This window comes from Chiloscyllium plagiosum, chromosome 17 (assembly GCF_004010195.1).
Source record: "Chiloscyllium plagiosum isolate BGI_BamShark_2017 chromosome 17, ASM401019v2, whole genome shotgun sequence".
NCBI lineage: Eukaryota > Metazoa > Chordata > Chondrichthyes > Orectolobiformes > Hemiscylliidae > Chiloscyllium > Chiloscyllium plagiosum.
Genome location: NC_057726.1, coordinates 27,085,184 through 27,099,634, shown reverse-complemented (window position 1 = coordinate 27,099,634; position 14,451 = coordinate 27,085,184). Strand labels below are relative to the sequence as shown.

Sequence of the window (14,451 nt, the reverse complement as noted above, 5' to 3'; positions counted from 1 at the left end):
CAAAAAAATGACAGGCCAAAAATGTCATCTGACAATGGCAAATTATTGCTCACTTTCCAGCCAAATATTATTGTCCTATAGCTTATTCTGCTAAAATGTTGCATAGTATCGGCTTTGAATATTTGTTTATCAAAACCAATGAATTATGGGCAGACTAAAATGGACATAAATTATGTTCATTGACAGAATAGGTTCAAAATTCAGACTTCCGAAATGACATTCATTGTATTGTGATAAATGTTCAAAAATGGATATTAGTAAGAGATGTTGGAATACAGTTTTCTTCTGAGTATTTAGTATCACAATATCGTTTAAGGATGTTTCATAACATGTTGGAATTAAAAGGACAGACAAAATAAATAACATGTAATGCTATGTTAAGAATTTCAACAATATAAAAAATAAATCAAATATTTTTTAGTCATTTACCACAACTGAATAATTATGACTATTTATGGTTAATATTAATGGTTATTTCAAATTGAGTTTAAAAATAACACTGTTCTACCAGCAAGATTTTGGAAGCATATACAGGCAGTTTCCTGCTCATAAACATGTTCTGTTCTTGAATCTGTTTGTAAGCTAACTTGCACGCAAGTCAGAACACAATGCCTCCAACATACAACAGCCATAAATACAAGACATGTTCATATTTCAGGTCTTGAAAATTCGACCCCTGTTTAGGATCATGTTCGTAAGTACAAATGTTTGCAAGTTGGATATTTGTAAGTTGGGGAACTACTAAATATAAAACTGCACAATTAAGGATTCTAGTGGCAGTAGAGTCCCTACCTCTTAACCGACTCCAGAGGTTTGTAATAATTTCTCTGAACAGACTACTTACAAGATAACTGTAAATGCCCAATAGATATTCATTGAAACTAATGCCTATTTTTGGGACCAAGATAATTTTGTCCTGCACCTAACCATGCTTCCAACACCACATCCACATCCCCCCCTTTTCCCAATCACAACAATGATTCTTTTTGTGATTCAAAGTTTGTATTTTAAACCATATCAGCAATCATATCACGCTTAAGAAAGGAACAGGAAATTAAATTCGAACTACATACCAGGAGCAACTGCAGCTGAAGGAGGAGATGTTGCTTCACCACCACTTTTCTGACTCATTGATGCAATACTTATCTCGCTAGTGGGAAGCTGCAGCTCTTTTGGCAGTAGATCATACACAGATTCTACAACAGAAAAAGAAACTAGTCAGTTGAATATGTCAACTTAATATTTTTCAACATATTGACTAATGAATTTAATAACCACAGTAGCAATGATGTACGTGCTAAGCACATAAATGAGAAACCCAAAACACAATAGTTATGTACTTACACAATTTTATGACAGGCTACCACTTATTAGTACAGAGTATGATGGACTACTCATTCTTGTTTTAAATTGAAGATTTTGTAACAGTTCTAATTTTAATTACGATATAGAATCATAGAGATGTACAGCATGGAATAAGGTCCTTCGGTCCAACTCGTCCAAGCTGACTAGATGTCCTAAATTCTAGTTCCATTTGCCAGCACCTGGCCCATATCTCTCCAGACCGTTCCTATTGTATCCACCCAAATACATTTTCAATGTTGTAATTGTACCGGCTTCCACCACTCTGGCAGCTCATTCCATACATGCACCATCCTTTGCATGAAAATGTGGCCTCTCAGTCCCTTTTCAATCTTTCCCCTCTCATCCTAAACCTCTGCCCTAGAGTTCTGGACTCCCCAACCCCAGGGAAAAGACTTTGTCTCTTTCCCCATCCATGCCCCTCAGGATTTTATAAACTTCAATAAGGTCACCCCTCAGCCTCCAACACTCCAGGGAAAACAGCCCCAGCCTACTCAGCCTCTTCCTATAGCTCAAACCCTCCAACCCTGGTAATATCTTTGTAAATCTTTTCTGAACCCTTTCAAGTTTCACAACATCTTTCCAATAGGAAAGAGACCAGAACTGCACACAATATTCCAAAAGTGGCCTAACCAGTGTCCTGTACAGCTGCAACATGACCTCCCAACTCCTATACTCAGACTAATAAAGGAAAGCATACGAATGCCTGTTCACTATCCTACGACTTCACTTTCAAGGAAATATGAACCTGCACTCCAAGATCTCTTTATTCGGCAACACTTCCATAAACCATACCATTAAGTGTATAAATCCTGCTCTAATTTGCCTTTCCAACCTGCAGCACTGCACGTTTAACTAAATTAAACACCATCTGCCAGCCCTCGGCCCACTAGCCCATCTGATCAAGATCCCCTTGTATTCTGAGGTAATCTTCTTCGCTGTCCATTACACCTCCAATTTTGATGTCATCTGCAAACTTATTGACTATACCTCTTACGTTCACATCCAAATCATTTATTGAAATGACAAAAAAAGCAGTGGACCCAGCACTGATCCTTGTGGCACACCATTGGTCATTGGCCTCCAATCTGAAAAGCAACCCTCCACCAGCACCCTCTGTCTTCTACCTTTGAGCCAGTTCTGTATCCAAACGGCTGATTGTCCCTGTATTCCATGTCACCTAACCTTGTTAACCAGTCTACCATGAGGAACCTTGTCGAACACCTTACTGAAGTCCAAATATTCAAGTCCACTGCTCTGCCCTCATCAATCCTCTTGGTTACTTCTTCAAAAAAAAAACCTCAATCAAGTTAGAGAAACATGATTTCCCACACACAAAGCCACGTTGACTATCCCTAATAAGTCCTTGCCTTTCCAAATACACGCAAATCCTGTCCCTCAGGATTCCCTCCTACAACTTGCCCACCATCAATATCAGGCTCTCCCTGGCTTTTCCTTTCCACCTTTCTGAAATAGTGGCACCACATTAGCCAACATCCACTGTTCTGGCACCCCACCTGTGACTATCGTGATACAAATATCTCTGCAAGAGGCTCAGAAATCACTTCCCTCACTCCACACAGTTATGTGGTACACCTGATCAGTCCTGGAGATTTATCCACCCTTGTGCATTTTAAGGCATTCAGTACCACCATCTCTTTAATATGGACATTTTTCAAGATATCACCGTCTATTTCCACATATTCTATATTTTCTATGTCCTCCATGGTAAACACTGATACAAAATACTCATTTAGTATCTCCCCGTCTCCTACATTTCCACACACAGGCTGCCTTGTTGACCTTTGAGGGGTCTGATTCTCTCCCTCGTTACCCTTTAGTCCATAATGTTTTTACAAAATCACCTTGGATTCTCCTTAACCATATTTGCAAATCTCATGTCCCCTTTTTACCCTCCTGATTTCCCCAAGTGTACTCCTACTGCCTTTATACTGTAAGGATTCACTCGATCTAACCTGTCTATACCGGACATACGTTTCCTTCTTTTTCTTGACCAAAGCCTCAATTTCTCTAGTCATCCAGCATTTCCAAGCCTACACATTGCCTTTACCCGAACAGGAACATACTGCCTCTGGACTCTCATTATCTCATTTTTGAAGGCTTCCCATTTTCCTTTTGTCCCTTTACCTGCGAACATCCACACCGAATTAACTTTTGGAAGTTCTAACCTACAACCATCAAAATCGGCCTTCCTCCAATTTAGATCCTGGCTATCTTTTCCAACACTATTTTAAAACTAATAGAATTATGGTCGCTTACCCCAAAGTAGTTGAACATTTTTAAACTCTATGAATAGTTGCTCAACCACTGATTCACTGTGCCGAAAGGCAATAAATGTTGGGCAACCAGCAACATCAATGTACCACAAAAAAGTGAAAACTTCTTTAGTCCACTATTGCGAAATACTCTGACATCTTGAAAAAATAAGTTACTTTCACTGAAGTGAAACCAAAATCTGTTGTATATTTACATTCCAAATTGAGAATATAGATGGTAAACCCTGATCATAAACCAATTCAAATAAAGACATGAATTTTGATGTTTCACAAGGTACAAAATTTTGTCTGCTTACAACCAGCTTAAAACGATCTTAAAATGTATTAGTAACATAGTTCCCTAAAAAGTAACAACGAATAGAATTCATACAATAGCAATGGGTAGGCAGCTAGTCATTATTTGATCAAGTAATTCAATTGTGGTAGGATTGCTTCATTCAGTCAGAAAGTCATAGATTCAAGCCACTTATGGAAAACTCCTATTTTCTCAGTGTTAGGTGCAATAGCCACTCTCTATGCATACAAAATTTTCTATTTTCGAAATCCTTCAGCCTTGAATTTCTAGAAATACTTCAACATAACTCTAGTACAAGATTGTGCTTTTATTCGAGTTTCGGATTATAGAGAAAAAGACAATTCAAATGTACTTTAAATGTACCATACTTTATTGTTCGCTTTCAGGTTTAGACAATTAGGAGAAAGTGAGAAGGTAGATGGCATGGTGATAGGTGAATGCAGGTGGGAGGTAAATGTGATAGGTCAGTGGGGAGGGTTTCCAAATCTCTGCTCTCTCCCATCTCATTCCAGATCCAACCCTCCAACTTGACACCACCCTCTTGTCCTGTTTATGTTCCTTCTCACCTATCCACTCCACCCTCTCCATCAACCTCTCACATTTACCTCCCACCTGCATCCACCTATCTCCATTCAGCTTTTGCCCACCCCACCCCCAATCCTATTGATCTCTCAGCTCCTTTCCCCCTCCACATTTCCGATGAAGGGCTTATGCCAGAAACATTGATTCTTCTGCTCCTTGGATGCTGCCGGACCTATGTCTTTCCAGCACCACAGTTCTTGACTTAGACAATTAGCAACAGTGACAAAGACTATTGCATTCCAGAAACCAATGACATTGGAACAAAGACCAAAAGTGCTGGAAAAACTCAGCAGGTCTGGTTAAATCTGTGGAGAGAAAGCAGAGTTAATGTTTCGGATCAGTGACCCTTCGTCGGAACCCTTCTGGATAGATCATGTTTGACAGCCAAGATCAAATTCTTTAGAAGAGGTAACCAGAAATGTTGATCAGGGTAATGCATTTGATGCAGTTCACATGAACTTTAGCAAGACGTTTGATAAGGTCTCATGACAGACTCGTTGGGATTCAAGGCACAGTGGTATGTTGGATCAGAAATTATCCAAGAGGCAGAATGCAGAAGGTGATGGCAAAGGGATGTTTCTGTGACTAGAAGTGTGTTTTGCACTGGAGTGGTAAAAGAGTTTTTGGTTTCAGTTCTGTAACTGTAACTTGTTAAGTCGGCTAAGAGCAGTTTGAAACAGTAAACTAAAGATATCTTTTACAAGAAAGCATGTAGGTTCGTTTCAGACATTTTGTCACCATACTAGGCAACATAATCAGTGAGCCTCTGGTGAAACACTGGTGTTATGGCCTGCTTTCTATTTATATGTTAAGGCTTCCTTGGGTTGGTGATGTCCTTTCAGGAAGGAAATCTACCATCTTTACTTGGTCTGGCCTACATGTGACTCCTGACCCACAGCAATGTGGTTAACTCTTAACTGTCCTCTGGACAATTAGGGATGGGCAATAAATGCTCATATTCTATGAACATTTTCTGACTGAAAATTTCACTTTCATTTCCACTTGAAGTTCCTGCCCACTTTGGTTCATTTCAATTTTTATTCATGCTTCAAATAGGAGTGTAATTCTTCAATTGCTTCCGATACGGAGATAAGTTTGCCAAAAATGCTCTACCACTTATTTCCATAGTTTCACCAACCATGCTAAAAACCATGTCATGCACAACTATAGTCTAAATTTTTGGAACAGGACAACCCAAAGTCCCCTAATATTTGTTAAATTCAAATTCTGGTGTTTCACAAATATTTCCTTTATATGCTATCAGTCTCAGAATATCTGGTTGCATCTGTTCTCATTTTATACCAGTTCTTACTTGTAGGAAGTATTCTGTCTATGCCCACAAGGTACGTGAACAGAAAATCCCATTGGCGAGACAAACCTAAAGATCCACATAAATTTGATTCACTTGGTATTGCTGTTAAACTGAGATCATCTTAAAAACGTATTTTAATCAACCTGTTCAGACAAGTTATAGCACATACTTGGGCAGTTGGGACTTGAAGCCAGGCCTCTTGGCTCAGAGGTAGAGATGTTACCACTGTGCCACAAACGGCCCAAATAACTGAGTTTTCTATTGTTTTTAATCAACCTGTTGAGGGATGTTAGTACACACCCCTGGAGCAGTTGGGATGCAAACCCAAGTCTCCTGGCTCAGAGAAACGGACACTACACTGCATTACAAAATTCCTGAGTTTTCTATTTGTGCTTCAAGTGTTATTCTTGCCTGAAGCATATTTTACAACAAACAATATCCGCTGTGTTAAGAAAAGATGAAACGGATCAAAGTGAACAAGAGGTTCAAGTGGAAATCAAAGTGAAAATTTTAATCCTACTACCTGCTCAAATGAATTAAAAGTCTAGAAATCAGTTACTTTTGTCATAAAATTGAATTTTCAATTTTAGTGAATATGCAAGTGTTAATGTTACAAATGCTCAATTAATGAAGAAATAACATGTGTATGCTCCAGGCATGATTAAAACCCACTAATGTTAACAGGAGTACAGATTTTAGTGGGCTCACCCATGATAAAATATCACTGCACTTTTGCTGGATTGAGTGTAAATAAATCTATATAAAACACAGAACAATACAGCGCAGAACAGGCCCTTGGGCCCTCAACATTGCGCCAACCTGTGAACTATTCTCAGCTCGTCCTCCTACACTATCCCATCATCCATGTGCTTATCCAAGTTTTGTTTAAATCTCCCTAATGTGGCAGGGTTAACTACATTGACAGGCAAGGCATTCCATGCCCTTACCACTCTGAGTAAAGAACCTGCCTCTAACATCTGTCTTAAATCTATCACCCTTCAATTTGTAGTTATGTCCCCTCGTAGAAGCTGACGCCATCATCCTATCTAATCCTCTCATCATCTTGTATGTCTCTATCAAATCCCCTCTTAGCTTTCTTCTTTCCAATGAGAACAGACCCAAGTCTCTCAGCATTTCCTCATAAGAAAATCCCTCCAGACCAGGCAACATCCTGGTAAATCTCCTCTGCACCTTTTCCAATGCTTCCACATCCTTCCGGAAATATGGGGACCAGAACTGTACACAATATTCCAAGTGTGGCCACACTAGCATTTTGTATAGTTGCAGCATGATATTGAGGCTCCAGAACTCAATCCCTCTACCAATGAAACCTAACACACCGTATGCCTTCTTAACAGCACTATCCACCTGGGTGGCAACTTTCAGGGATCTGTGCACATGGACTCCAAGATCCCTCTGCACATCCACACTGCCAAGAATCTTTCCATTGACCCAGTACTCTGCCTTCCTGTTATTCTTCCCAAAGTGCATCACCTCACATTTAGCTGCATTGAACTCCATTTGCCACCTGTCAGCTCAATTCTGTAGTGTATCTAAGCCCCCCTGCAACCTATAACATTCTTCCCAACTGTCCACTACATCACCGACTTTAGTGTCGTCTGCAAATTTACTAACCCATCCACCTATGCCTGCATCCAAGTCATTTATAAAAATGGCAAACAGCAGTGGTCCCAGATCCTTGTGGCACACCACTAGTAACCGGACTCAAGGCTGAATATTTTCCATCAACCACCGCTCATTGGCTTTCAGAAAGAAGGTAGTCTCTAATCCAAACTGCTACACCACCCTCAATCCCATGCCTCTGAATTTTCTCCAACAGCCTACTATGTGGAACCATATCAAAGGCTTTACTGAAGTCCATGCATACCACGTCAACTGCCCTATCCTATTTACATGCTTGGACACCTTCTCAAAAAACTTAATGACGTTTGAGAGACACAACCTGTCCTTGACGAAACCATGTTGACTATCTGAAATCAAATTACGGCTGGTGGAAGGCAGGCCTTTCCTGCTTCTTCCTTTGTCAGATTAAGTGACAGCACACAATTTAATTCGCACCTTGTAATCCAAATTTCCTTCAACTATAATGGGAGATCTAATTTATTTTCAGTTTATAAACTGCAGATTGAGGGCTCCGGTGATAGTATTCCTAGCTCTGGGCTTAAAAGGACCACCAGCTCTGGAGATCTGTCATGACATACAAATAAGTTCATTAAAATATCTATAAACTTTACTTGCTTCGACAGCCAGGCTCTTTTACAATGCCCCATTCCACATAATACAGGTCATACTGCTATAACCCTGGTTTCGTTCGTGCGAAATAGCTATAACGTGATTGATGAATTGGTACACTGTTTCTAAAGTGCGAATTTATAAAGCATTGGTCATAACATGATTCTGGCCCCCTAGTTTAAGTGGTGCTGCTATTACATGCTGTTCTTAAAACATGGGACTGCACGAGAATGGAACTACTGTGTTACAGCAGAACTGACTGTACAGTACCTACATTTTAACGCTACATAAGACAATGTAATGTAACCACTGCAACAAAGGTGCCAGGCCAGAACTCCAGCATGAACTAGTGCCTTGAGGAGATAAGAGAAAATAGGAGAAGAATCAGAAACAATGTTTAGCATTTTTGAATTAATGCAATAGTAAACCACTGAATGCTACACTGCAGTTTGAATATCATATTGTAGCTTTGACCAAACCACATGGAAGCAAAAATTTCCTTTAGTTTAAAAGATCACATCACGCTCCACCCAACCCCCAAAAGGAAACAATATATTTCAAAACAATATGCCTACTGACACACATCTACAATGCCATCAGACTTCCTTTTTGTTTTAAACAAAAACTCTTCACAGCCACATAATTTACATTCCCACTCACAGACAAGTGAAATATTTAGAGAATGCAACAAATGGATGGCTCTTTGCCAGGAGCTATGCAAACAAAACATATGCCACTGGTGGTATTATCTTAGAAAGGAACTGTTCTTTGTTCACATGCCAGTACTTTTTATTTGAAAACATTCCTTCACAATGTACAAATTCAGCAGTTACCTTTTTCCTCTTCCAAATACATCCAAAATGGATCTCTCACAAAGTACATTTTATCCAATCCAGCCAAAGGTCATTCAAAGGCAAACAATATTAGCTCTTCCAAACTACTTAAAGAAACACTTTAATATACTGATCATAATCAAAGAATTTAACAGGGTACCAGGAATACTTTACATTTCTTTCTAATCAAAGCTCATTATTTAATGAATTAACCTCTCATAAAAAAGGTTATAATAAACTAGGCGAAATTAAAATTTAGATTTTACCTGGTCTGCTCTATAACGAGGCTGAGTTTATCAAATCCAGTTTTAGGTGAGTTCACCAACATAAAGGGGTTAAGTTTTCTGCTTGTCTAACATTTTTTTTTAAAATGAACTTGTTTTTAAGAAAGTTCTTACATTACACATAATAAAAAGATTACCATGAGTGACATTAGAGTTAGCATTTCAAAAATAACTTAATGATAAAAGGTCCGGGAGAGTGTTGATGAACAAAGAGTCCTTGGAGTGCAGGTTCATAGTTCCTTGAAAGTGGTGTCATGGGCAGATAGGACAGTGAAGGTGGTGTTTCCTTCAAAAGGTGGCAGGCTATGATAATAGATAGCAATGCATACTCTGCATTTCACAATTGAACAAATTGAGTGAATTCAGTTCTGGTTGTCAGATGTATGGAAGGGTGAGAGATAGAAAAAGGGATTTTGGAAAGCTTCCAAAGATAAGGAACTCTGCTAAGGTGTTTTGAAGAAGCAAGAGCTCTCAGAGCGGTGGAGGAGATTTCATAGTATATTAAGATTATGACAGTTTTAGAAATGGATGGTGTAATTAGTTGATGGAACAAAGACAGGGGATAATTAAGGAATGAGCTAATGTGTGGTATGATCTGGAACCATCTGTTAATGAGAGTCATAGAGATGTGATGGTGAGCTGCCTCCTTGAACCATTGCAGTTCATGCGCTATAAGTAGAATCACAATGCCGTAAGGGAGGGAGTTCTGGATTTTGACCCGGCAATAGTGAAAGAATAGTGATATGTTTCCAAGTCAGGAAGGTGAGTGGCTTGCAGGGTAACTTTGTGTTCCCATATTTCTGCTGCCCTTCTCCTTCAAGATGGCAGAGGCCATGGGTTTGGAAGGTGCTGTTTAATGATCTTGGTTGACTATGCAATCCATCTTGTTGATAGTACATTGCTGTTACTGAGCATTGGAGGAGTGGTGGATCTAGTGCCAAGTGGGCTGATTTGTCATGGATGATGTCAAGCTTCTTAAGTGTTGTTACAGCTGCACTCATCTGGGAGAAGTGGGGAGTATTTCATCACATTCCTGTCTTGTCCCTTATGGACAGTGTACAGGCTTTGGGGAATTCAGGTGGCAAGTTACTTATCGAGTCATTCCTAACCTCTGATGTGCTCTTGCAGCCACTGTCTTTATGTGGCTCGTCCAGTTGAGTTTCTAGTCAATGGAACTCCATCTCCCCCCCCACCACGATGTTGATAGTGGGAGATAGATATAAAAAGATTGCTTGCCCAAGGTTGATTTTAGAACTGAAATGCACAGAGTAAGCCATCACCCATTTAAGAAAGAGAGGAGAAGAGGTGAAATTTCTTCTCTCAGAAGGTAGTAAAAATGTTCAATTCTTTACCACAGACGGCTGTTGAGGCTGGATCATTTAATATATTCAAGGATGAAACAGACAGATTCTTAATTAGTGAGGGTATCAATAGTTATGGAGTAAAGGCAGGGAATTGAAGTTGAGGGTCATCAGATCAGCAATTGAATGGCAGAGCAGACTCAACAGACTGAATGGCCCACTTCTGCTTCTTTGTCCTTTGTCCTATGGTCTATTTGTGCCTCCTTGCAGAACACATTGACTTGGTCCACAAACATGATCTTGAACTTCCAGTTGCTGACCATATTATTTCACCATATTATTCTCATGCTAACATTTATGTCATTGGTCTGTTGCAATGCTCCAAAGAAGGTGAGGCTTTTTCAGAGTTGACTGAATCGCAGGGCCAGAAAGCAGAGGCTCACTAAACATGACAGCCAGGAATTCAACATGAACAAGTGGGGAGCTGATCCTGAGACCATATTTGTGGGGGTGGAGAGAAATTACAACTTATGTTATTAAGTCACACCTAATCATCTCTCTTCTATCTGAATCTCTCACTAGTAGCCGTAATTCATCACAAACTCATTCAAGGATCAGTCTTCTGCAGGCTTTTGTTGAAACAGAATATTCATCCCTCGAAGGATTTGGGACCACCTATCCAAATAAGGGTCAATCCCATAAAATGGTTGATCACTCTGATTAAGCCTTATGGATTCAACATTGAGTTCACCAACTTTGGACCATGAAATGTACTTTTCATGGGATCTTTTCTTTTTGCCAAAGTGCAAGTCTATACCTTGTTTCCATATTTTTGCATTCATTCAATTGTTCATAATTTGGTCATCAGCACACACATTGGATTAGTTTTTTTTTACTACAGTCATTACCGCTCTCTACATATGTTCCATGCCATATATATGTTCCATTTAAACTCCTCCAGCTTCCATCTTTTCCCAGACTTTTCCTTCTGTTCTTCCTTCAGCACAACCTCCATCCTTGTTTTCAACAGGATAAAACACATTACATTTCTATTTCTCTCCAGTTCTGGAGACACGTCATATTTAAGTTGAAATGTTAACACTGTTTCTTACTCCACAGATATGCCAGACACATTGAGTATTGCCAGCACTTTATTTCAGATTTCCAGTATTCAGCTTTTATTCCATCTATCAATCTCTCTCAACTTTAGTGCATTTTAAACTTGTGGAATATGACTTGGAGCACAATTCATGCTCATGCATCACATTTGTCCTTGGTGAGGCAAATTTTCTTCCAGTACCTGAACAACACATTTCAGATGCTTGCCATGGTTTGGCAAAATTTCCCCAAAGCTTTATGCATTGCCTCTGTTACCCATCCTAACTTATCTATTGCACATCCTGCATTTCCTTTGGTTCACCATTGATGGCTGTGCTTGCAGTTGGTAGACACCAAACTTGGAAATCTTTTCCTAAACCTCCCTCTCCTCAATATGACCCTCAAAATGTATTAATTTAACTTTTTTTAAAAAAATCAAATCTTAATATTTCTTTATAAGGATCAATATCAAATGTCATTGATAACAATTTAATGACTTGATTATCAATTATAGGATATTTTACACCTTAAAGTATAAAATACACATTGAATATTTGTACAGTGCTGTATAGGTTCAAAACTTTGTATCAGTAACACTCTGTAATATTACATTGACATAAACAGTATTTAATGCATTTCTATGCAGTAATGAAATTTATACATGGAAAATTCACACCATTAAAAAGCAAGAAAGCCTGTGTGTAAGATTCAAGACATTGAACTATAGGGAGAGGCTGAATAGAATGGGGCTGTTTTCCCTGGAGCATTGGAGGCTGAGGGATGACCTTATGGAGGCTTATAAAATCATGAGGGGCATGGATATGATAAATAGACAAAGTCTCTTCCCTGGGGTGAGGGAGTCCAGAACTAGAGGGCATCAATTTAGGGTTAGAGGGGAAAGATATTTTTTAAAAAAAAAGAGACCAAAGGGGCAACTTTTTCACGCAGAAGGTGGTACGTGTATGAAATGAGCTGCCAGAGGAAGTGGAGGAGGCTAGTACAATTTAAAATGCATCTGGATGGGTATATGAATAGGAAGGATTTGGAGGGATACGGGCCGGGTGCTGGCAGGTGGGACTAGATTGGGTTGGGATATCTGGTCGGCATGGACAGGTTGGACCGAAGGGTCTGTTTCCGTGCTGGTATATTGAGAAAATGTTTCCAATAGTGGGGGATTCTCAAACTCGGGGACATCGTTACAGAATAAGGGAACACCAATTTAAAACTGCGATGCAAAGGAATTTCTTCTCCAAAAAGGATAACAATTTTGGGATTCTCCTCCAAAGAGTTGTAGAGGGTAGATCATTCAAAGTATTCAAAAGGGGAGGTATGACAGATTGGAGGGCTTTGAGAAACTGGCACGCAAGAGGAGTTGATCTGCAATGATTTTACTGAATGGTGGGACAGTTAAGGAACCAAATGGTCTACTCCTGCTTAGGTTTTTCTCAGTTAACATTGCTAAAGATTATAATCCAACAAAATCTCCAGTACTCCCTATATTTTACTTTTATATCAGACATTCCCTATTTCATTCTAGAGAATTTCTTTAAATAATTTGCCATCTTGCAAAATTTCACATCCATAGTACAATGTGCAAATTAGTATGCGTTCAGCAGTGCATCTGCATATTCCCTGTAAACTGAGGGATGCACCTTTTCAATAAACGTTGCCTTCTTTGAGATTCCAAAGAATACTACCGAGCTGGAAGAATGTCCAAGCACAACAGGGTTTCATTAACAAAACAGTACATTGGCTACATTGATTTTAAAATAATAATTCATTCATGTGAGGAGGATGATAAAGAGGATAGAATAATATTCTCTAATTTTGTTTTAGGAAAAGAATATTACAGTGCAGGAACAAGCCCTTTGGCCCTCGAAACCTGCATCAATCCATTTCCCCTATCTAAATCTGCCGCCTATTTCCTAAGAATCTGTATCTCTCTGCTCCCTGCCCATTCATGTATCTAACTAGTTATCATAAATGATGCTATCATTCCCCCACCTATGATCTCAGCTGGCAACACATTCCAGGCACCCACCTCCCTCTTCATAAACAACTTTCCATGTATATCTCCAGTGAACTTCTCCCCTCTCACTTCGAACTCATGACCCCTAGTAATTAAGTCCTCCACTCTGGGGGGAAAAAAGTTTCTTGCTGTCCACCCTGTCTACACCTCTTGTGATTTTGCAGACCTTGAATCAGGTCACCCTGCAACCGCCTTCTTTCCAGTGAAAATCATCCTAATCTACTCAACCTCTCCTCATAGCTAGCACCCTCCATACCAGGCAACACCCTGGTGAACATCCTCTGCACCATCTCCAAAGCATCCACATTCTTTTGGTAATGTGGCAACCAGATTGTATGCAGTATTCCAAACGTGGCTGAACCAAAGTCTTAGACAATTGTGACATGACCTGCCGACTCTCATACTCAATACCCTGTCCGATGAAGGAAAGAATGCTGAATGCCTTCTTGACCACTCTATTGACCTGCATTGCCACCTTCAGGGAACAATGGACCCGAACACCCAGATCTCTCTGTACATCTATTTTCCCTAGGACTTCTCCATTTACTGTGCAGTTCGCTCTGGAATTGCATCACCTCACATTTGTCTAGATTGAACACCATCTGCCATTTCTCTGCCCGACACTTACTTCAATCAATCTATCTCTCTATCTATATTCTGCTGTATTCTCTGACAGGGAGAAAGTGAGAACTGCAGATGCTGAAGATCAGAGCTGAAAAATGTGTTGCTGGAAAAGCGCAGCAGGTCAGGCAGCATCCAAGGAGCAGGAGAATCGACGTTTCGGGCATAAGCCCTTCTTCAGGAA

The 14,451-nt window shown here is 39.7% G+C and overlaps 1 protein-coding gene across 1 annotated transcript in view; it reads right to left on the bottom strand.

Annotated features, from left to right (window-relative positions):
* The window catches only part of LOC122558720 (nuclear factor of activated T-cells 5-like), a 236,777-nt gene that overhangs the window by 156,887 nt on the left and 65,439 nt on the right, over nucleotides 1–14,451 (bottom strand). The window contains exon 3 of the mRNA XM_043707513.1: nucleotides 1,074–1,196. Coding sequence (XP_043563448.1) covers nucleotides 1,074–1,196 — 123 coding nt within the window. The remainder of the gene's footprint in view (nucleotides 1–1,073; nucleotides 1,197–14,451) is intronic.